This window comes from Polypterus senegalus, chromosome 11 (genome assembly GCF_016835505.1).
Source record: "Polypterus senegalus isolate Bchr_013 chromosome 11, ASM1683550v1, whole genome shotgun sequence".
NCBI classification, from domain to species: domain Eukaryota; kingdom Metazoa; phylum Chordata; class Cladistia; order Polypteriformes; family Polypteridae; genus Polypterus; species Polypterus senegalus.
In genome coordinates, this window is record NC_053164.1 from 61514350 (window position 1) to 61539379 (window position 25030).

At 38.1% G+C, this 25030-nt stretch overlaps 1 protein-coding gene across 1 annotated transcript; it reads left to right on the top strand.

Annotated features, from left to right (window-relative positions):
- Positions 1-5484: 5484 nt before the first annotated feature.
- Positions 5485-24424, top strand: lypc (ly6 domain containing, pigment cell). Its single transcript, XM_039770159.1, has 3 exons — positions 5485-5611; positions 21923-22045; positions 24165-24424. Exons 1-3 carry the CDS (start codon positions 5563-5565, stop codon positions 24368-24370), a joined length of 378 nt encoding a protein of 125 aa, XP_039626093.1. The 5' UTR covers positions 5485-5562; the 3' UTR covers positions 24371-24424.
- Positions 24425-25030: the final 606 nt, after the last annotated feature.

Below are 25030 nucleotides of genomic sequence, written 5' to 3' on the forward strand. Positions count from 1 at the left end.
GGTTTGAATGTTTGCATTTATGTGATATTTCAGTTTTTCATTTTTAATAAATATGCAAAAAATGATATACTCCTGGTTTTGTTTTGATACTCAGGGCTATTGAGTGTTGGTTGATAAGGGATAAAATTAATTTTAATAATTTTAGCACATGGCTACACCATAACAAAATACGAAAAATGACAAGTGGTCTGACTACTTTTTGAATCCACTATATATTGTTTAAATGCACCTTTAAAATTAGAATTTTTTTAGACACCTGTGTTAACTTTTTAATATGCTCTTTGGCAAAGTAAAAGTTCAGGGGTCTAAGCTAATCTTCATGTTTGACTTACTGATCATGGCACTAGTGAGTGACAATGCGTTGCATGTTTGTTATATGTGCAAGTACTCTGCATAAGTGGCAATAATTTTGAAATTGAGCATGATAGGTTCCAGCCCATAATGACCCTGAATTAGATTAAGCAGGTGTTTGTTATGTAAGTAAAGATATAAACAAAAAATCAAGGCCAAATAGACTCTAAGGAAGATTATGAATGTATTCTAAGTAAAAAAAAGGCTAAGTATGTAAGAACACTATGAAGAGGGTTTAGGTAAATGTACAGTATATCTCTCTATTATAAAGGAAAATCTTCAGATGAGACAAGACTATTGGCAAGAGATTTTTTCAAATCCCGCCCTTGTCTCAACCATTTACAGTTAACAGCCCACGCACACGGTCCTCTCATCTCTCATTCGTGTTAATGCTTTTGTCAGACACAGTTCCTGTGCTCTCAGCTCAAAAGAGATTAGTACACCGGCAATCCTAGCACCGAGAAATGATGAAGTCAAACAAATTAAGGTGAAAATTGTCGATCAGTTACACAGCAAATTGGTTAAATGAGTATCAATAGATTATGCAGAAACAGTGGGTGGTGATTGTGCGGAAGACGAAAACATCAACTTACAATATCAAGAAAAATATCTACAACTGTTAACACCATCTGGTCCACCGACTGAATTACAGTTGAAAGAAGGATGTATCATAATGTCGGTCAGTCATTTTCCAACCCGCAATATCCTAACACAGGGTCGCGGGGATCTGCTGGAGCCAATCCCAGCCAGCACAGGGCACAAGGCAGGAACAAACCCCGGACAGGGTGCCAGCCCACCGCAGTGTATCATAATGTTAGTGCGCAATTTATGTATAGTGATGGGCTATGCAATAGAACAAGATTAGTTGTATTCAAAATTGGTCAAGCAATTCTGACATGTAAAACTTTAACAGGCGACAAGACAGGTAATGTAGTACACCTTCCGCAGAAAACATTAGACACCAAAGGAGATCTTGATATGCCATTCGTATTAAAGCATTTACAGTTTCCTGTTAGCATTGCTTTTGCTATGACAATTAACAAATCACAGGAACAAACATTCAAAAAAGTTTGTTTATTAATTAGAGAGAAAGAAACGATATTCACTCACGGGCAATTATACGTTGCATTGTCACGAAGTAACTCCAAACATGGAATCAAAATTCAAAGAGATATTAGATGAAAAGTTAATTCCAAATATTGCTTTTACTGAAGTGTTACAGAAAAAGTGTAAGTTTAAAAAGTATCTGCGTGTTAATTTCAAAGCCAAACAGAAAGAAAACATGTAACGCAACGAATACCTTCAAACACAACATGAAACAAAATTTTCTTTCACTTTATTACATTTCACTGTTTTTTATTATGGTTAATTACTTGCGGTAATGTAAAATAGTTAGTTCTATTATTCGTATGTAACAATTCCCATGAAAATAACAATTTGTTTAAATTGTACGTCTGCATCCCCATATGCGAGTGGAAGAGCCGTGAAGTGGCTAGTGCGTAGCGCCCGCATGGGGGTTGGCGAGCAAAGCGAGCTGTGGGCAGAGCCCCCTAGTATTATACATAGAACTCTCAAAATCGGCAGACTGAGACGATGTACAGTATGGGGACCTCTCTGCCATCTCAGTGACAAGCTGATCAGTGACAGGAGAAGGGCCTTCTGACTTTAGTTGCATTTACCTCATCAGGACTCTCAAGTTTCATTCTGTTTTTCACCCTGAATGTCATGAGTGTTCAAATTAGGCATTCCATAAACATTTACTTCTGTTTGAGTCACTCCTCAGCTTTAAAACTGTTTCCCCAACCTAGTTTCTGTTACACGCACACATAAGTGCTTAAGATTTTTTGTTAAAGATTGCTTTCAGTGACAGAATAATAAGTTTATTGAGGTGGCATGCAGCATCACCATGGACATTTATGTCATTCAGATACTCTGTGCCTTAATTTATGGTCTTATCAAGCTAATTCAGCTTGTTTCTGCTCATTTACTGAAAACATTTGGCTACAACACATGTTTTTGTAAGCTTCACAGCACAAGATCAGTGCTAGTTACTCATGGTGTCTCTTAATGGAGGACTGAAACAGGTGTTTGTTCACAGTTCACCGGAGATGCAGTATTCACTTATGAGATGGTGCTGCTCTATTTTAGGCCTGTTATGACGAGTTTTGTCAGGAAGTAATTATTGATCATATAATCCCATACATTTAGCTCAACAATTATCACTGCAGGGAGTTGTAAGCTGCCATTCATCTGTATTGATCTGAACAAACAAACAAGCAAGTAGTCTTGACTTGTCAAAGGTTCCTTTGGCATGACTAAGTGATCAAATTTAGATTTTTTCTTCTGTCACCAGTAATGTGGTTATGATTGGAAAAAGCTGCTGGGCAAAAAAAGATAAGCCATTCTTCCCAAAAAAAGCTCACCACTCCTATTCATCTTCACGACACAACCAGGGAGGCAGAGTCTATGGCAGCAAAAATGGACACAAAATGTGGCTGCAGACCACATTTAAACACAGGATCAGTTCAGAGTCACTAATTCACCAGAGTATCCAGAGAAAACCATACAAACACCACAAGACTATACAAACTCCGCACAGGTTGGGATTCAAACCCAGCACTCTAAAGCTGCAAGACAGCAATACTCACCACTGCACCATTAAATGATAATATCCTACAAAGTGAAAAGACTGAACCATTTAATTTAGAACTTCTTCAAAAACACACCTCATAGAAACTGAAAAAATGCAGGATATTTGTAAACTGTACAATTATCTAACCAAATGAATAGACGAGATATACCACATGCTCCACCAAAGAAGGAGTTAAGGAAAATACATTGGTTTAAAAGCAGCAATAAATGCAAATCCATCAATCCCTTTTCCAAACCTGCTTAAGCCAATGTCACATTACATGATTTCTCGTTGAAGGGGATATCAAACGTGACAACTGCTGTTGCAGATCTCGCTTGAGTATCCATCCACCTTAATAAAAGGTTAAATGTCCTTGTCTCTGTCTGGGTGTCTGTCCAGTTGTTATGTCTCTGTCATTCCAATATATGGCGCATCACAAACATTAACACTGTAGTCTATACTGATTATTTAGATTATTTAACCAGTCTTAGATGGGTAGCGCACGTAGTGTCATATAACATGACTAGAAATCGCAAGGTATGTTAAATTAGAAGATTGCGTAAAAATCTTCCAGCAAAGTCTCACATCTCCAAAGTATTGTGATCTCACTCTTTTTTCTGACTGACAGAGCTGGTGTTCCATGTGAAGGTTTCACAAGTACAGTGAGTTTAGCCACAATCTTGGCTCATTCTGTTATGGCACATAAAAAATGAGACATCAGACAGATGAGCCAGTCTTCTGTTTGGAAGGTCCAAAACAACCACTTTTTCCTTCCTTCCTTATTCCTCATAGCTACATTATGTACATTGTACTGCCGAGTGGGCGCTCATTGATTGTCAGCTCTCACGCACCCAGAGCCTCTCCTTGCAACTGAAGACAAAGACAAACCTGTTAAATTTGTTGGGATGAGTTGTGGACTAGTTGGACTGAGTTACTGGGTATGTCAGATTACACAGCCAAAAGTCATGGAAGCGTGCCACAATGGTCTCAGATTCTCTAAGATTACAATATGTAAGTGAAGTCTGTGACTGAAAATCACTGCAAAAGTCATGGAATGTGACATGGCCTTCAATCTAAAGAAGGGTTGTGGTCAGCTGGAAGCAGATGGGCTACAGAAATAGAAGACTATTCTGGGTTACAATTATGGCAGTACTGAACATAAAGTAGGAATCAGCCAGTTCACCACAGAGGACACTAACGGCTCACTCAGTCTAAATCTAATATAAATCATCCATCCATCCATTATTCAACCTGCTATGTCCTAACTACAGGGTCACGGGGGTCTGCTGGAGCTAATCCCAGCCAACACAGGGTGCAAGGCAGGAAACAAACCCTGGGCAGGGTGCCAGCCCACCGTATGGTGCACACACACACCAAACACAATTTAGGATCGCCAATCCACCTCACCTGCATGTCTTTGGACTGTGGGAGGAAACAGGAGTACCCAGAGGAAACCTATGCAGACACGGGGAGAACATGCAAACTCCACACAGGGAGAACCCAGAAAGCAAACCCGGGTTTCCTACCTGCGAGGCTGCAGCGCTACCCACTGCGCCACCGTGCTGCCCTAATATGAAACACCCTGCTCCAAACATGTATGTGATGTGGGAGACAAACTGAAGAGGAGAAAATCAAAACAGCCAGAGCCCAGACCAGCATTTGAACCTAGTCTGCCAGAACTGTTAGGCAGCAGTACTGACAGATACTCCATGTTAGGTTTTGATGAACTTCTTAATGGAAATGCATAGCTGCTTTCCATTTAATGGATTGGAAACAAATGGAAATACTTAACCATTAAGGTAGAATGATTCTAGACAGATACCTATAGAACACTATAGTGAGGGTCATCTGGTGCACAAGTAATTACAGAAAACAGAACTATAAAAATACTAAAAAAAAAGCTTACAGTGGAAGAAGAAATCCTAGCTAATTCTGGTCACATAACAGGTAAAAAGTAAAAAAAAAAAAAGAGAATGACATTCTGTTGCTGCCTTTTTGATTCAGTACCCTGGGTTTGAATTCTCGAACATTGTGTGCATGAGGTTTGCATGTTCTCCCTGTGTCTGTATGGGCTTTTCTCCCACATTTCTAAAGACATTTATGTTAGGTTTCATATTTGACTTGTGTGACTCTGCACATGAGATTGTCCTGTGATAGACTGGCACCCTGTCAGGGCTGGTCCACGCCTTGTGTCTCACTCTGCTTGGATAGGCTGTGGTCACCATAAATCCTAAAACGGATTAAATGGGTTAATGAGTGTCATACTGTTGTTGAGAAGCAAAAAGTCAAATTTATAAGCTGTAGCATGTGGAGTTTAACCTCGATTTAGTTCTGAATGCTCTCATCTCATTTAATTGGCAACATCCTCCTCAAAGTTAGCAGCCTGCTGTACTCGATACAACTTGTGTAGCGCATCTAATAAAATTACACATTATGAATGTGTGTGTGTGTGTGTGTGTGTGCCTATACTCTATTTAAGGGTTCAGTGTAACGCAGCTCATCTGACAGTTGGTCTGTATTGCTTATCTGTTATAAAGAAGGCAGGCAGGAAAGCAAACCAGCAGACCATCTGAGTCTTCATGCCAGGAATTTGGACTCTAGTATTGGTCAGCCTCTTTGCAATTTCAGGTAGGTTTCTTCACTTCTTCATGTATGTCATATCTTGCCTTCATGAAGGGAAATGGCAGCCTGTTGTGAAGACTAAAGACTAGGCTTTGATGTGCAACTTACTATTGTGTATTAATAATAAAAATGATGTTGGATTTCAGTATTATATATTAGAAACACTAGAAAGCAATTTCTGCATTATGTCTTTGATACCAGGATAGGTAAGGTGTTAAGATGCAAATACAGAAAAAGATAATAATGGAATGTAAGACTATAAAGTGCTGTGATTGGTTTTGGTGTTTGATTTGTCTTTTCTGAAAAAATGCATTTACTTAAAAAGGTTTACCAGATTATCCGCAAAGGATTGTTCTGTTTTTCTTGTCATTATACTCTAGATAATTGTATATTTAGTTTCAACATAAGAATCAGGTCAGGGTATTCTTCAATAACCTTATTACTGCATTAAATGAGAAAATTCGGACGTGAGTGTCAGTAGTCTTTGCACCCTAGGAACCAAGTTGCCCGGACTATTCTATAACATCTCAGTAATTATTTACCACTCTGATGCTGATCTTTCTGATCATAAAATAGGTGATTATGATAGCAGTTAATGAGAAGAGTTCATAACTAATTGCAGCATTACAGAATATGAGGGTTCCTCTAGAGCAGGGATCTCAAACTCCAGTCCTGGAAGGCCGTAGTGAATGCAGGTTTTCATCCATCCATCCATTATCCAACCCGCTATATCCTAAGTACAGGGTCATGGGGGTCTGCTGGAGCCAATCCTAGCCAACACAAGGCGCAAGGCAGGAAACAAACCCTGGGCAGGGCGCCAGCCAACCGCAGGGCGCGCACATACACACACGCACCCACACACCAAGCACACACTAGGGACAATTTAGAATCGCCAATGCACCTAACCTACATGTCTTTGGACTGTGGGAGGAAACCCACGCAGACACAGGGACAGGTTTTCATTGTAACCTTTTTTTTTTCTTTTTAATTTTATTGATTTTATTGAAATCACACAACATTCCATACAAATAGATCAATTTTACATGAATAGAATTGAAAACAAATCAACCTCCACCCCTGATTCAGAGAGCATGGGCAGCAGAATAAAACTTAAACCTAGTAAAAATAAGTAAATAGATAAATTAATAAGTGAATATACTGTATATGAATGGAGAAGAAAAAGAAAGAAAGAAAGAAAGAAAAAGAATAGGGAGAAAATCTTCTTCCTCATTGCTTTAAAAGCTTAATCTAAAATGTTATTGAATAGATCCTGCCAGGTTTTGAAAATTTTCTGCACAGATCCTCTAAGTAAGAATTTGATTTTTTCCAGTTTCAAATAATATAAAACATCAGTTACCCGCTGAATTAAAATGGGAGAGTTAGGATTCTTCCAGTTGAGCAAGATAAGTCTACGTGACAATATTGTAGTAAAAGCAATTGCGGTTTGTTTGTCCTTCTCCACTTTAAGCCCATCTGGAAGTTCACCAAACACAGCTGTTAGTGGATTAGGAGAGATTGTGACACCAACACTGTCTGAAAGGTATTTAACGATTTTGGTCCAGAATGATGTTAATTTGCTGCAGGCCCAAAACATGTGACCCAGTGAGGCTGGAACTTGACCGCAGTGTTCGCAGGTTGGATCCTGCCCTGGAAACATTTTGGAAATTTTTAAGCGAGACAGATGTGCTCGATATATAATTTTGAGTTGTATAATTGTATGCTTTGTGCATATGGAGCTCGAGTGAATTTTCTGCATTGCTACCTTCCACTCCTTTTCTGATGTGTTGAGGGAGAGATCCTTTTCCCATTGACCTCTTGGATCTTTGAAAGGGAGGGACTGTAAAATATTTTTTATAAATTGCAGAAATGCTGTCTAAGTCCTTGAAACTGAGCAATATTTTTTCCAGCATAGAGGTAGGTGGGAGGTGAGGAAAATCAGGCAGGTTCTGTTTAACAAGGTTTCTAATTTGAAGGTAGTGAAAGAAATGTGTTGCTGGAAAGTTAAATTTAGAATGTAATTGTTCGTAGAATTTAAAGACGTTGTCTATGTACAGGTCTTTAAGTGATTAATTATTCACCAATGTTTTCCAGACGTTAAAAGCTGCATATGTTTGCAAGGGTTGAAAAACGTGGTTCTCGTGCAGAGGTGTCTCCGATAAAAGATTCTCTATCTTAAAATGCTTCCTACACTGGTTTCATATTCTGAGTGAGTGAAGCACAATTGGGTTATTAGTCTATTGGCGATAATTTGCATTTATTGGGGCGCAGAGAAAGGAATATAAAGAGGAACTGCAGGATTTTATTTCTATTGCAGACCAAGCCTGTATACATGTATTTGTGTTCATGTCCAGGTTTTTATAGCTTGTATGTTTGCTGCTCAGTAGTAAAATTGAAAGTTAGGTAGAGTCATGCCACATTCTGCGTTTGGCCTTAGTAGGGTCGCTCTTTTGATACGTGGATGTTTTGTACCCTTTTCTTAATTAGTGACCCGTTTTTGCTGCTAATTAACTTGTTTTGAATTCATTTTAATTCACTTGGTTTTTAAGATTTGTTCCCTGGAATTTCTTCATCGTTCCTCTGAATTGCTTCATTTCTTTCCTTAAACAGTAATGAAATGTGAAGTGAGTAAGCCAACAGAAGACCAACTAAGTCAGGGCCTCAAACTCCAACCAATTTCACTCCAACCAAATGCTTAATTGGACGCCGGGTCTTATTGTTAATTAATTCTTTTCCTTTAAATCCATGGCTTTTCGCTGCTCTCATTGTGCTGTAGCATGCATTTTCAAAATAGCTGATTTTTTCTTTACTTTTCTAAGAGCACTGTTAAAATGTTTTGAGGACCTGAGCAAATCAACATTCCTGTGACCTCCACCATTTTTATTTTCAGATATTGTATGATGGTCACAGTTTGCTGGTCATGTTTTGGTACATTTTGTATCTCATTATTGTTTGGCTGCTAATTAAGGACAAAGAAACAATTATTGGATCTGAGTCTTCGAGAGCAAGTCAATTAAAATTAATTTAAAAGAAGTTAATTAGAAGAAAAAAAAATGTCACTAATTAAGAAAAGGATGAAACCCTACAGGCCTCCAGGACTGGAGTTTGAGATCCCTGCTCCAGACTGCCTCTTTCTCTTGAACAATTTGGCTCAAAACCTAAGCAGCATATCGTCTTCTCATTACAGGTTTAAGTTTGGTCCGTCCAGCCATTTTTGCTCTAGACCATCATCAAGAAACTGTGACCCACAGACACACACAGACAGACAGACACATGAAGATATCAATGTTTTCAGTATCAGGGGACCCTAAATTTCCAGATCTGAGAAACATTTGATGAATCTAAAGCTTTCACTCCTCCCCCATAGACGATAGGTTATGATGGGAGATGGCTCAAAGGAAAGAGCAAAACTCCAATCTGATTATTTTCATATTATTTGTGGATGAATATGGAACAAATAACATCAAGTTATAATGCTGGTTATACAATTTAAAGACACTAGCACCACTGTCATTATCTTAAGCTGGAGTTAGTGAAGAAAGACCTACCATACTGTACCATTTTCTAAGCCCACTTTGCGGAGAAACAAAAGTCTATCCAAGCAAGCATAAGGGTACAAGACAGGAACAATACCCTAGATGGGCTGCCAGTCTGTTACATGGTGTGAAAAACTTTATTTGAAGTGCATTATGGACAGAAGAACATGCATGAAAGAATCAGCTTAATTCTTAGGTGTTTGTGTTTTGTGAATAACAACTTTCATGTCACTTTACAAAGTAGTGAGAAATCCTTTTTGAAAATAAAAACTCATTGACAAGCAATATGGTGATCCTCTAGAGCAGGGGTACTCAATTCTGGTCCTGGAGGTTCACAGTGGGTGCAAGTTTTCATTTCAACCAGGCTTAGCAGGTCATGAGACTGGATATTTAATTATTTGGCTTTTAAGTGCTTTCATTCTTCCAAGACAAATCTTTATGACATTGTTGATTTTATGTTTTCTAAGAACGTTATCTATATGTTTTGTCGTCCAGGACAGATTTGTACCTCTTGGTCTTCCCCTCCTCTCTCATTTCTAAAGATTGCATTAACACAGATACTGCATGTACAAAGGTTTAAATGGAAGTACGTAGGTCGAAGAGCTTGTGGATCCTTTGTCGTTTGCATCTCATTATTAGCTGACGGCTGGTTTAGGAAACAGGCAACAATTAAAACAGTGGGGAGCAACATCTGTCCTGGAGGGCCAAAGTGTTACAGATTAGAAACCAATTCTTACTAATAACAGATATGTTTTAATTTCATGCCTTGTTAGTGTTTTAACTCTCTAATGCCAAGTCATTCTTATTAGATTAGATTTTTTTTCCTGTCTGAGGTTATCATCCAAATGATTGAAGCCTAAAATAGATAAATAAAGTTCTGTCCTTTATGTTTCTCTTTTCGGTTTCCTTTTAATAGACACAGGTGGAAATGGAAACAAGCTAGATCAGGGGTGTCGAACTCCAGTCCTGGAGGGCCGCAGGTTTTAATTCTAACCATCTTCTTAATTAGTGACCAGTTTTTGATGCCAATTAACTTCTTTAATTAGCTTGACTCAGGCCCCTTAGTTGTTTTTTCCTTATTTAGCAGCCGGACAGTAATGAGACATAAAACAAGCAGGACATGACCAGCTCACCTGTACCCATCAAACAATATCTGAAAATAAAGATGAAGATCTCAGTAAGGTTGATCATCAGGTTACCAAAACATTTTAGGAGTTCTTAGAAAAAAACAGAATATCAACAGTTTTCGAAATGTCTTCTGTGGCAGAATGAGAGCAGCAACAAGCCATGAAATTGAATAACGCGTTTAATTAAGCAGCAAGAATCAGCTCCTCATTAAAGAACTGGTTGGAGTTTGAAGCCCTAATTTAGCTGGTCATCTGTTGGCTCATTTCATGTCTCATTTCTGTTAAGCTGTAATTTAATAAAGAAAAGAATCAATTCAGAAGACTTAATCATTAAAAACAGGGCTATTAAAATAGAGGGAAAAGAAGTTAATTAGCTGTGAAAACTGGACACTGATTAGGAAAAGGGTTAGAAAGAAAACCTGCACCCGCTGTGGCCCTCCAGGCCTGAAGTTTGACACCCATGAGCTAGATGGAGAACTGCAGGTCTTCTTCACTTCTGCTTATTAATTCCAATAAGGAATAATTACTTAAAAATGACATTGAATGTGGCTGTTTAAGACTAAAATAAGCAATTAAGGGTTCAAAATCTTAACAAGTGACACAACTAAAATGAAGCAGAAAAATGTCACTTGAAGAATAAGGGCTTCATCAGCAAAACTGTAAATGACTTTTCATTAAGCAGTTGAGCTGAAACAAAAACCTGCAGCCACTGCAGCCTTCCAGGACTAATGTTGCTCACCACTGAATTAAAACCTTAATGCAGCAGTTTAAAAGTGAAATGGGTAATTAAAGGTTTTGAATTGTAACAAACAAGTTAACCAAAAAAATAATACTGCTTTAGTAGTAAATAAATGGATTCTAATAAAAAATTTAGTTAAAGTAAAAACCTGCAGCCCCTGCTGTAGAGTTTACAAACCTGAAAAAAATGATATTGACAAATATGGAGGGATGAATAAATAATTTCAATATCTGAGTAAGATGTATTTTACATAAATAAAGCATTTACTGCCCAGTTAAGCCTACTTAATCCACATCACGACCACAGGGTGCTGGAGTCTATCCTGGCAGAACAGTGGCTGTGGTGGCAGGAAACATGCACACCCAGATCCACCAGGCTAACACAGAGAAAAACTCACAGTTTATTACAAGATACATTCACATACAGAGTCTAATATGGAGTGTGAAACAAGAATTAGACTTAGGGGTCACATAGTCATTTAGGATAGAGTGTTTTGATATGCTTTCCATATTAAAATATAACATCCATCTTAGAAGTATAAGAGGACTAATAAATGTCAGAAACCTGTTCAGTCTAATTAGGAAACCAGATAAAGGTCAAGTGAACAACAGAGACAAGAATGTACCAGGAGCAGGTTGATGTAATAACAATTAAGAAATCTGATTAAGAAATCAGAAGATATCCTAGAAACAATAAAACTGGACACTTGTCACATACACTGAAATTTCAAGGGTAACATCTAAATTAAGAGATACTGAAGAGCAAGGAATATAATGGAGAAAGGCTTTTATTTAGTCTGGTTGTGCTCTGTGCTAAACAACTCATGTCTTTTAACCATTCAGAGCATAAAATGTATGCATTGATTGACAATTCATGCAAATTCAATAGTTTATAAAACTGTTGTTTTTGGGACCTTTCTCATCTTGCCTGTAGCGGACTTCTGTGAGAGATGTTATCTCCTCAGCTTGGTGCTGCACATGTAATAAATGACACAGTTGGACAAGCTTTTCTCCTGCCTGAGTACTGACTAAAAGGTTTTATCAGATTTGTCCTGTTTGAGGATACGTTTCTTTCTTTAAGATGTCGATTTCTACCACAGGAGCAAATACAAAGGCAGCAGATAGCAACACATACAGCAATTTTGATATGGGAGTAAACCAATAAACCTGGAAGAAGGACAGATCCTGTAACCTCTACAGGGACAGTACTAGTAGGTGTGATACTGTCAGCTGGCCAGAGAATAATGACTGATCAAGAAATTGAACTCAGGTTTCCTTAAAACATGAGGCAGCAGTGCTATTAATCGGAGATACCCAAAGAGGCAAAAGGCCATCTGATGAGAATATTTTTATATGATCATGTCAAAGTCACTATGACAGTTGGAGCCTATCCTATTAGCATCGCACACAAGCCCTGGATGGCATGTCAGTCCATTATAAGGCTCACTTTTGCACACAGGGCTAATCTAAGGTTACCGGCCAGCCTGGCATGAATGTCTTTATAATGTGGGAGGAAACCTACAGGGGCAGAGGAAGAAGGTTCAAACACCCTACATACCATAATAGAGGTGGGGATTGAACCCAGGAGTTGTGAGGCAGCAGTGCTAAACTTTAAAAGGACAACTTGGCTTCTTAAAGAATATATACATGAATATATATTTTGGCTCTGTCTTTACTGGTATGAGATTTAGCCATGAGATACACTGATGGTCTTTAATTTAGGATATCAAATGCCTTGTGATTTTAATGCAATAAGCCGACTTTTATAAACAGAAACATCTTTTGTGAGTTATTGAATCAAGTTCTTTTATGACGTTTTAGATTAAAATTGGTCCGAATGTCTTAATTTGTCATCATTTTCAATTGTGTACTGGTCTAATTAAGTCTACTAGAAGAACAAGTCTATTTTCAAACTTAATGTAGATTTTTCTGGTGATCTACAATAACTCTAGAATACACCAAGAAATCAATATTTCTGTGTTGCCACACATGACTAGTCAGAAGGAGAGCTTGCAGTGCTTCAAAGCTCCATTTCTGTCGAATGAAAAATACATTTTGGGGCTCTGTCATGCCTCCTCTATTATATGCTTCAATGCTCAGCTTTTGTATACAGTCTGTCTAAAGAATTTGTCGACATCAGGCTCAAACAGATTGTAAAAGAGTTTAAACTCATGAGCAAGGTTGTGCTAAAAATTCTTTTAAATATTGTTTAATTTATTTATGGATATGCAAACATATTTCTAAATTTCAAACTCAAAATTAGAGTTCACATTAATAGTGCAACCTCACAACCCAAAAGACCCAAGTTCATTGCTTGACTTAACTGCTTTTACTCTGGGTTGTCTGGTTTCCTCACAGATCTCAGTTTGGGACTTTAAATGGTCTCAACATGGGGGATCATGGGAGTGTGTTTCCCACCTTCACCAATGCATGCATCTATTACCTCTGTTTAATGGCAAAGGCGATTTCAGAAAATGAATAGACAGATATATTCTAAATTGCCAAAACTTTGTGGACACCCGAACACCACACCTATATGAAATTGTTGGACATCCCATTCCAAAATGATGAGAATTAAGATGGAGTTGGCCCCTCTTTGTGGCTGTAACAGCCTCAACTCTACTGGGAAGGCTTTCCAAAAGATTTTGGAGTGTGTCTATGAGAATCTCTGCACATTTAGCCAAAGTAGAATTTGTACAATCAGGTACTGATGTTGGACAAGAAAAATGGATCACAATGGTTGTTCCAATTCATCCCCAGGGGGTGCATTAGGGTTAGGGTTAGGGATCTGTCCAGACCACTCAAGCTCCTTAATACCAAATGCGTCAAACCCTGTCTTTATGGACCTGGCTTTGTGCCAAAGGGTATACAGTTGCTGGTACAGAAAATGATCATTCCGAAACTGCTGCCACAATGTTGGGAGTGTATAAAATGTCTTTATATGCTGGATAATTAACAGTGCCCTTCTCTGGAACTAAGATGACTAGCCCAAACCCTGAAAACCAGCCCCTGACCATTATACCTACTCCACCAAACTTTAGAGTAGGCACTGCGCAGTCCAATAGGTAGCATACTCCTAGCATTCTCCAAACACAGATTTGTCCACCAGACTGCCAGATAGTGAATTATGAATAATTACTCCAGAAAGCATGATTCCACAGTTCCAGAGTTAAATGCTGGCGTGCTTTAAATGACTCCAGCCATCGCTTGGCATTGCGTATAGAGATCTTAGGCTTGTCTGTGTTTATGTGTTCTACCACTTAGTGGCAAACTGTTGTTGCTCCTCTTCCACTACACAATAATAACAGTTAACAATTGTCCAGGGCAGATCTAGCAGAGCAGAAATTTCGTATCCTGACTTGAAGCAAAGATCACATCCTATGACAGTATGACATTTAAAGTCACTGAACTCTTCGGTATGACTTCCTGACAGTGTTTTTCATTGGAGATTGCATGGCTGTATGCTTGCTTTTATGCCCCTGTTATCAATGAGTGCAGCTGAAACACCTGAACCCGTTAATTTTTTGTGGTGTCCATGTACTTTTGGTCATAAAGTATATAGAATTTGACACACAAATACATCAAGACATCATTTCTTAAAATAAAACAAAATGTGAACTATGTATCTGTCTTAGTAGTTATGATAGGGACTGTTTGTTCTTTCGTTGTTTGCTTCTGTTAACTTTGCCAAGAAACTGTTGACTGTTTGAATATCTCCACTAGTTTACTATTTGCTACAAACAAAGAGAGGATTGTCCTGTATTTTACTGCATTCACTTTACCCTCATAAACCTTCCAAATCCTTCTTCAAAAAGCCTATCTGAAAAGCTTCCCACAACATGATGCAGCAACTCCTTGTTTCATGGTGGCAATGGTGTTTTTGAAAATGCAAAGTGCTCAAACACAGTGCTTAGTTTGATGGGCAAAACACCAATTTTGGTCTTACCAGACCATAGAACCTTCTTTCTGATGAATTCAGAATCTCCTATGTGCCTTCTTGCAGACTCTTGCCAATATCCCATGTGTGTTTTTTTCTCTTTGCCACTTTCCCATAAAGCTTTGAGAGTGAGCATTTGCTGTGTGGGCAGTCTTTCCAATCTAAGTCGCCATAGCTTGTAACTCCATCAGTGTTCTCTTCATGGTCTTCCTCACTGGTCTTATTCTTGCCTGATCACTTACTTTTTGCAGATGGCCTGCTCTTCACAAATTCAGAGCTGTGCCATAATATTTCCTATTTCTTAAAAAACAATTTAAGTGGACTCCAAGGAAAATTCAGTGACTTGAATATTTTCTTCTCTCCATCTCTTCCATCACCTTTTAACCGAGTTGCTTGGATTGTACGTTTTGTCTTCATTGTGTGAGTTAGGCCAGGTTGGACATTCCAGATAAGGTACATTTATTCTACAATTAGTTAAAATCCCTAAACTCCATTGAATCAATTATGTGAATTATAAACTCAGTTTGTTGCACCAGTTATGATTTAGGTTTTTCATTTTAAATGGGGTGAATACCTATGTGTTAAATTGTCTTCTGCGCAATACTTGCAATTAGTTTAGACCACTTTGTAGAGATGTGTTTTCACTTTAACATTAAAGAGTCTTTTTGTTCTATTAATCAGTCTAAAAAATTAAATATACTGTGATTCAATCTATACTATTAAAAGGCAAAGCCCTCACTGACTGACTGACTGACTGACTGACTGACTGACTGACTGACTGACTCATCACTAATTCTCCAACTTCCCGTGCAGGTGAAAGGCTGAAATTTGGCAGGCTCATTCCTTACAGCTTACTTACAAAAGTTAGGCAGGTTTCATTTCGAAATTCTATGCGTAACGGTCATAACTGGAACCTACTTACGTCCATATATACGGCCATAGCCTGCAGCTTGGTCGCCGTTTGAGGCGGAGTTGCGTCCTGCATCATCACGCCTCCCACGTAATTGAGTGGCTGCCCATATAAGGTAAATATTCACGGGTGAAGGACTGTGCTTATGCAAACGAAGATGAGATGGTCAGGGAGACACGCTGCCACTAAATATTCGCCGGTGAAGGACTGTGCTTAGCATATTCATAAGTGCAGCTACTGCGGAATCCCTCTGACGCTGAACAAGTCTTTGTACACATATCAATAGGAAAGCAAGGTGTAAAGCTTAAGTTTAAATTACGTTCATAGACACGCTGCCACTAAATATTCGCAGGCAAATCCACAACATAATACCGGGAATGCCTGTTAAACATCTTAGATTCACGAGCATCGATTTGGGTAGTGATCACTTCGATGAATAAAACCTGTTCAAAAAATGCATTACACAATTGAGAAGGCAGCAAAAGAATATGAAGCGAGTGACGCATACAAGCATATTCATAAGTGCAGCTACTGCAGGAACAAAGCACAGTGTAAACCTAAAGTTTAAATTAAGTTCATAGACAGGCTGCCGCTGGGGTTTGTCATGCCTACGACGAATAAGATATTCGCGAGATACAAGTTTAATGAGAAGACGCAGGGAATAAACAAGACTTTTGATCACTTGTAACAGAGTTAAAATTGCTGTAACGGAGTTAAAATTGCTGGTGAAGGACTGTGCTTATGCAGACGAATAGAAAAGCAGAGTGTAAAGCTTAACTTTAAATTAGGTTCATAGACAGGCTGCCGCTGGGGTTTGTCATGCCTACGACGAATAAGATATTCGTGAGATACAAGTATAATGAGAGGACGCAGGGTATAAACGAGACTTTTCATTACTTTGTAGGTGAGTTAAAATTGCTGGAGAAGGACTGTGCTTATGCAAACGAAGATGAGATGGTCAGGGATAGACTAGTGTTTGGCACAAACTCAGCGAAAGTGTGAGAGAAACTTTTAAGTGCTGGGTCTGAAATAACATTAAATAAAGCCGTAAACATCGCAAGATCATACGAGATAGCACAAGCACAGCTGAGAAGCATCGATGCATGTACTCCGTGCGGCTCACATGAACTGATTTTGCAAGACTGGGAAAGTTATCTTTACAACGGTTGACAAACATGGAATATAACTTGAACACAGCACATCCTTCAAATACGAACCTGATTGAAAGAAATAATGATAATCAAATCCTTGATGACAGCAACACTCATAACAGTGACAAAACAATTACATTGACAATCATGTTACGTTATTTTTCAAATGTTTCCTTTTCTTTTTCATAACTTCTTTAACACACTACTTCTCCGCTGCGAAGCGCGGGTATTTTGCTAGTGTTATATAAAATGTGAAAACTTCTAAATGGGTGAACACCTTTTATAGTCATAGTCTTAGTATCTATGTATCATTTCTATCTGTTGTGAAGAATGAATTTGAGACAGCATACTCATAAAGATTTGGGGTGGTAGCCCCATATAGTGTAAGGTCCAGAGCAACCTTTCCAGACTGATACATGCAAAATGAATCGAACAGAGGACAACATTTCGCTAGGTGAATGGATTTTTAGAGTGAACTGGCAGGAAATTAGATACAGAGCGAATGCTGTGAAAACGGACGGGCAGAAATGACATGGAATGGTGAAGCCAGAAGTGCAGTCATCAGGTGAGGATGGAAGTAATGGCTTTGTTATTGTGTGCGTGGAATCGTCTGCCAGTCTTCCAAACAATGCATTTATTCTACTGTTTTTCTGCTGAATGAGAGAGAGATATTATTACCCTGTGCAAAACCTGCTTTCTTTGTGTTATCACGCTTTATTGAGCCCGTCAGCTGTTCCCTAAGCGAGCGTGTGACACTGTACACATCCTTAAAAATTCCACTAAAACTAGGAACACATAGCGCTGAATAAACATAAGGAGGTTTACAATGTAGTTTACTTCCTTCTCTTAACCACTAATAAATGGAAACAGGAGAAACTAGAATAAAAGCAAGTCTTTTGTGAGCTGTGCAAGACTCCATTAAAGCCTTTCTTCTGAAGACCACTTACATCCTCTTCATATTGTGTAACGATATTTTTGATCTGCACTCATCCCTATTTGTTTCTTGAACTCTTTTAAAGAATACATTTTCAGCACTTTCAGCTACTATGCATTCATATCCCCTATCTCTACTAGTAGCAAAATATTATCATTGGCTGCAGACACTCTTCTTTTTTCTCATACCAAATAAAAACTATTAGAGTAAGGCCAAACGTGGAAGCTAGCATATGTAACATTATGTATGGAGGAAGTCTAAAAATTGCATTTTATAGTGAGTACCTGCCATCAGCAGTTAACTTTAAAAACATGATTTTGAGGTCCTTGTGTGCATCAGGACGTGACCAGCACGTCATCACTAGAGGAGCCATAAAATCTGCTCCAAATCTTTATGAGAATACCAGGCCACCAGTCCATGCGCTGAAGTGCAGCTGTCGCTTGAAGCAAGATAACAGCTCCAAATGCACACACATTTCAATTTCATAATCAGAAAGAAAAAAAATTCAAATTTTTCTGTCAAAATCCTGAGATAAAAATCCCAATGAGATGTTGTGACAGCACCTGAAACAAGAAGTTCATGTTTGAAAACCCAGAAAGGTCACAGAGTTGAAAACTGAGTCAGAATTAAAAACAGGCAACAACCACTGCCACCACTATGAGAGGCCGATCGATACTTACAGGGAACATCTGGCAGACACGTTACTGATGAAGGTGGCTCAGTCAGTGCAAGAGGATAATTAGTATTAGTATAAACAACTGAAAATCATTGTAACTTTTTAATAAATAAATTAATTCAAATTAAAATGTTGTTTTATTCACTCCATGTTCCTTTTATCTAATATTAGGTTAAGATCGATAACATTCAGAGTGAACAGTATGCAGTAGTGCAGGTATTCCTTCATTCATTCATGTATGTTAATTCTGCTTTTCCTGGTTAAAGTCACAGTGGCAACACGCCAAGTTCAACAGTCCAACCCACCTCACCCCTCTGAACTTTTCAATTTCCAGCCATTTCCAAGCCCTTCAGGACATATAAGCCACTCCGGCATGCCCTGAGTCTGCCTCTAGTAAATTCTTTTTCATGGCTGCTGAAGCAGACAGTAATAACGAAATGGATGATTGTGTCCACTGTACACGTGTGTTCAGTCAGTCAGTCAGTCATTGTCCAACCTGCTATAAGTTGAATATGTGCTATTACTGTATTATATGATACAATGCTTTAGCTCAGTTACTTTTTCTTTTTTTACTATTATTACTTTTTTTGACCGTAATGTGTTTAATCTGTCTTAATTTGACAATCCTTACTCATAAGAGTAATGTACGTGAATAATATTTGAAACAGATTCCACAGTCTCCAGGCAAGGTCTTTTAAATAAGCCTTCATTTTCATTTCCATATTACAAAAGTCAGGGTATTTGGATATGGATAAGGCAGGAGTGAAATATGAGCAGGGCTCTGGTGTTCACCAAAGTGACCAATCAGTTATCAGAAAGACTGGACCGTGGGAGGAAACCAAAGGCCCTGGAGCTCCACATGGAGGATACGCTGAAGCTCGTACAACATCAAAGATTTGCACTTTTTTTTTGCACTGTATGGTTTTTCCCAGTTTACATTCTCTTTAAGTATTATTTGTTAACTATTACTTTTATGATAATCCTTTCCATTTTCTCCATATTTATGTACTCTCCAAGTTTGTTCAATGTGCGTCTTGCACCTACGTAAATATATTGTGTAATACAAGCAGGCGAGGCTCTAGAACAATTTCTTTATTGTAGGAAAACCTTTTAGCAGAGTCTAAGATTTCCTGGCAGCAGAATGAGTATTTTGTCTGAAAACTACCACTAAAACCACCGAACTGTGGAATTGGTTTAACTGCAGCTGGGCTATAAAATGAATTTAGATTCTGTACTGATACTATAAGCATTATCAACATAATAACATTACCTCTTTGCACTCCAGCTCATCTTTTCTTTGTCAATGTTTGTTTAGATTTGCAGATTACCATCAAAATATCACACATGCAGCCATATTTACCAGAAGCACAGAATTGTTAGCTCTAATTGTTTTTACACATTTTTGCAAAATCTTGCCTGTCAATTTACTGATATGCATTTTCACATTTAGGGGCCTTGAGGCTAAACTGCATTAAAGTAAAGATTTGAAACAAACACTCAGATGCCAGGAGATCTGTGTTCTGTATTTTCTAGTCACTGATCCTGAATTCTCCTCACCTTAGAGGGTGTTAATTGGAAGGGCCTAAAGTTGTGCCCACTACCCTACCTGTAAAAAAAAAACACCAACACTCTGATGTCTTGAACAGGGCAGAGGTTGAAAAATGATAATAAGACAGAAAAAGGTCCCAAATCCCCCAAGGTGTAAAGATTTGATGTTTTCTGTTATGAATCTTTGTATCTATATTTGTTGGATTTCTAATACTATCTGTTGCATTTTGCAAGTTCATTTCAACAGTGTGTGCTTGGTGTGTGTGTGTGTCTGTGAGCGCCCTGTGGTTGGCTGGCACCCTGTTCAGGGTTTGTTTCCTGCTTTGCGCACTGTGTTGGCTGGGATTGGCTCCAGCAGACCCCTGTGACCCTGTAGTTAGGATATAGCGGGTTGGATAATGGATGAATGGGTGGAGGTTTATTCTTTTTATTGTTATGATGGTAATGATACAGTACCTTGGACACCATTTCATGCTGTCATTTGCTGTGGACCCCTCCATTTTTCTAATCTCTCCTTGCATGGCTGTGGCCATGTTCTCTATTTCCTACTGTAGTCACAATGGTTAATGCTATATTATAAGGACTTAATAATGTTGAGGTGATGTCATTTATTGTACAGTATAATGTGTTGTTTAATTGATATTAACCTTGTTATGTGTATGGATGCAACACCAGGAGAAATTCCTAGCAAATATGTTGGTTGGCAGTAAAGTTTAAAGTTGTAAGTTGCAGATAGATAGATAGATAGATAGATAGATAGATAGATAGATAGATAGATAGATAGATAGATAGATAGATAGTGTAGTTGACAGGATCAGATAGATAGATAGATAGATAGATAGATAGATAGATAGATAGATAGATAGATAGATAGATAGATAGATAGATAGATAGACAGACTGATCAAATCCTAATATAAAATAATATCTCACTTCATAATATTGAAGCTGACGTCAATCTTTAAAGTCCGCAGACAGTGAACTCGCAGCTCACAACTGTATGTCATTTTGATTTGAGAGCAGGACACAAAGGTTAAAGCAGCGCATGAGTAATCAGGTCTGTTATATAAACCAGAGCACAGGGGTTTAAATCTCTGAATACTAAAGGCATTTCAAATTAAATGGAAGCCTTATAGAAGAGATGCAGAGGCTTTATATGCAATAAATGATTAATCACTAGTGATACTCAAATAGGTGTAATATTTACAGGCATGGAATGCTGTCCATTCTGTTACTGAACAATATTATATATAATGAATATAAAAAATATCCTCTTAATGCTTGCAAGGTTGATAATATATAGATTACTAAGTTTGATCACATACAGTTCTATTAAACTATATTTTCCCCTTCTTCAATATCTTCATTATACTGTAGATTTCTGACATTGAATGTTTGTAGGTCTAATATTAGATAAAGGGCAATTGAGTGAGCAAATAAAATGTTTTTTTTATGTATTTATTGAACAAAGTTATCCAACACCATCCAATATTGTGTGAAAAAGTAATTGCCCCCTAGTTAAATTAGCCCCATTAAAATAATTGAGCGAACTGAGTGAACAGAGCCAGGCTCGATTACTGTCAGCCCTGCTCACTATAAAGCCTAGTTATTTTACACTCACTCATCAGATTCATGTTGCCTGAATTAAAATAAATGAATAAGCGCATAAGGCCACAAATAAAAAAAATCTTAAAGGGATTAAAAAAGCTTGTTGATTTTGATGAGTCTGGAGAAGACTGACTATTATATTCTGTACCAATCCAGGAGAGGGACTGAAATGCTACAGGTGCATCTTTCCAACAATTTCACCCATCGACTGCTTCAAATTCCCCCAGCAGTGTCCTTCAGGTAACCGCTGCCTGTCCAGTACTGCAATGGGAAAGAGAGGTGAGTATTTTTAAATGCTGTTTTTAAGAAAAAGGCTTTGACATTTGAATAATAAAATCCTGCAATACTGGAGATGTCTTCCAAATTTTTCAACAATCCATTCTTGTTGAGGGACAAGCATTGGCAGGCAATATGGTGTTAAGGGTAATGAGAGGTTCTGGAAACCACAAGGTTGACAGTTTAATTCTTTCTTCACCACACTGGCACTACATGTTTATGTATATATGTATGTAATGTATATAATTTGGTATATAATGTTTAAACGATTATTTTATGCTTCTGTAACTTGTAAAATGTTTTCAGATGGTGCTCACCACAGAAAATTGCCACATGCAAGTAAGTGCAAAAATTGGTTGAGCCCAATTTGCACACATGCCACAATGGTCCCCCAAGCACCAAAGTGCTGTGGTAAATGAAACTTGCATAAAAAGTGCAAAAGCAAATAGCATAACAAATATAAATTAGAATTGTCCAAAGTGTCGAGCTAGTTTGTAAATTACAGTTTACGACTGTAGTTGTAATTTTGCCCATTTTAAGTAGCATATGCTTTAAAGCTCAGCAATGGTTTACTGGACTGAGTGACCCTCTACTAGCCCACTTGCAGAAATACTTGCAAGGAATAAGTGAGCTTGAGAAAAGGGTTACATGAATTGTGCTATGTACACACACTATGTTTTAATAAAGGAAGAAATAAATGGCCAGAAGATATAGGACAGAAGCTTGAGGACACCCGAACATCACAGCTATATGAGCTTGTAGGAATTCTATTCCTAAGCCATGGATTTGAATACTGTATTTAAAAAAAAAAACAATCTTTGTGGCTATGACACCCTCCACTCTTCTGGAAAGGTTTTTCACAAGATTTTGGACTGTGTCTGTAAGAATTTGTGGCCATTTAGCCAATTTTCGATATTTGTGAGGTCAGGTACTGACGCTGGATGAGAAGACCTGGCTCGCAATTGGCATTCAAGTTCATCCCAAAGGTGTTCAATAGGGTTAAGGTTAGGGCTCAGTGCAGGCCGCTCAAGTTCCTCTACACCAAACTCGTCACACTCTGTCATCATAGACCTGGCTTTGGGTACAGGGACACAGTCATGCTGAAACAGATAAGGACCTTCCATAAACTGTTGCTACAAAGGTAGAGGTGCATAATTGTCTAAAATGCCTTTGTATGCTGTAGCATTAACAGTACCTTTCCGTGGAACTGAGGGTCTCAGCTAAAACCCTCAAAAATGTCCCAGACCATTCTCTCTCCTCCACCAAACTTTACAGTAGGCACTTTGCAGTCCAGAATTTAACATTCTTCCGACATCTGTCAAACCTGTGCCACCAGACCTCCTTGTAAGATTCAAATTTCTCAGAAATACATTGGAGATAAAGCTCCACACAACATAATATGTAGGTTTTTTTTTTCTTGGAGTCACAAAAATACACCATACATCTTGAAAGGGATAGCCAAGGAGAATGACATGGAGAATTCCTGGAGCTGATTTCTTTTTATTTTTAGTCCTCATGAAAGCTCTTTGAAGTCACTATGCGACACCACATAAATGACTACAGTACAACACTAAGCCCTCATTAGCACATTTAAAGAAGCGCTTGTTTACGACTCACTAACGTCTCTCTCAGAGGCATTGGTCAAAGCTTTTAATAATTTGCATCACCTTTATCATTCTGTAACCATACCTAAGTCTTCTGAAGATTAAAGAAAATGCCTTCAAAGACATCAGAGTGGTGCAAGTTTAAAATAAATAAATAAATGAACAAGGAGACAGAGCAAAAAAATATTCTGTTAGAAATCATGATGATCCCAAGTAAAGGACAGATGCTGATAAAAAGATGACTGTGACAGTAACTCAAATCACCATTAGGCTATGCAGTTTGACAGCTTTATATAAAAAAGAAATAAGGTGGTGTTCACTTTTTTACATGAATACATGTTCCTTCTCACCAGTTTATATATTTCCAGAACACCACTGGTGCCACAATTAATGAATAAGTACAAGCAGTCAGATCCGACTCTATTGTAACTTGTCTATAAAATGTTTATGGAAGAATAAGATTGAAAAATGTGACAGCAAGGTGTGTACTTAATGGTGTTGTGGTGTTGCCCCCACAGGAAGCTTTCATCTGGTGGTGTACGAGAAGAGCTGTGCTGCTGCCCAGATGTGTGGAAAGACTGGAGAGAAATCCGCCATGGGCATGAACTTCACCTACACCAATACATGCTGTGATTTTGACCTGTGCAACAGTGCCACCAGCTGGCCAGTTTGGGTGGTGCTCCCTATAACTACTGTCTTCTTTGTCATAGAAATATTTGCTTGAGCTTAAAAAAGTAGGAGAAAAAATGCAAAAATAAAAACAGACAATGAAGATAAATATTTTCTAACTATTCATTCTTATTGCTGCATTTCAAGCGTTTTAAGTAGTTAAGATAACTCCAACTTACTTTGCACTGCATGTAAATGATGCCCCTTTCAAGCTGCTAACTGGCCTTCTTTACAAATGTATCTATATTCAGTTCGATTTATTCTTACAATCTTACTTTAACATTTTCCAAAAATCATACATTAAGAAACGTTTTAGCACTCAAATGAAAAGGCCAGGAATGAAAGAATCTGGGAACTATCAAACAATGCTAGTCAAATATTTTATTTATATAGTGCCTGTCCCATGATCAAATTAACCACTGCTGCAGATGGAGTTTAATTTATGGTTGCTCAGAGGAGAACATTATTGCCTCAGTTCTTGGATTTGATTCCCAGGTAAGATATCTTCTGTGCAATGTCAGCATGTTCTGGTTTTGTGAGTGCTCTAGCCAGGGCTCTAAGTGAGAATAATACTCATAGGTAATACCCCATCATCTCCATTAATATGAAGGAGAAATTGTAGGATTCAACATTTCATAACCATAAAGGTAGTGGTCACAGAAAACATCCCAATATCTATCTCTTGAAACATTAATACTTTAAGAGTTTTCTCTTC

Excerpts from the sequence above, each read along its gene's own strand:
- lypc (XM_039770159.1), top strand. The coding sequence starts at position 5,563 with ATGCCAGGAATTTGGACTCTAGTATTGGTCAGCCTCTTTGCAATTTCA. Across the intron at positions 5,612-21,922 it reads CAGCCTCTTTGCAATTTCAG|GAGAGGGACTGAAATGCTAC; the intron begins GTAGGTTTCTTC and ends GTACCAATCCAG. Across the intron at positions 22,046-24,164 it reads TACTGCAATGGGAAAGAGAG|GAAGCTTTCATCTGGTGGTG; the intron begins GTGAGTATTTTT and ends TTGCCCCCACAG.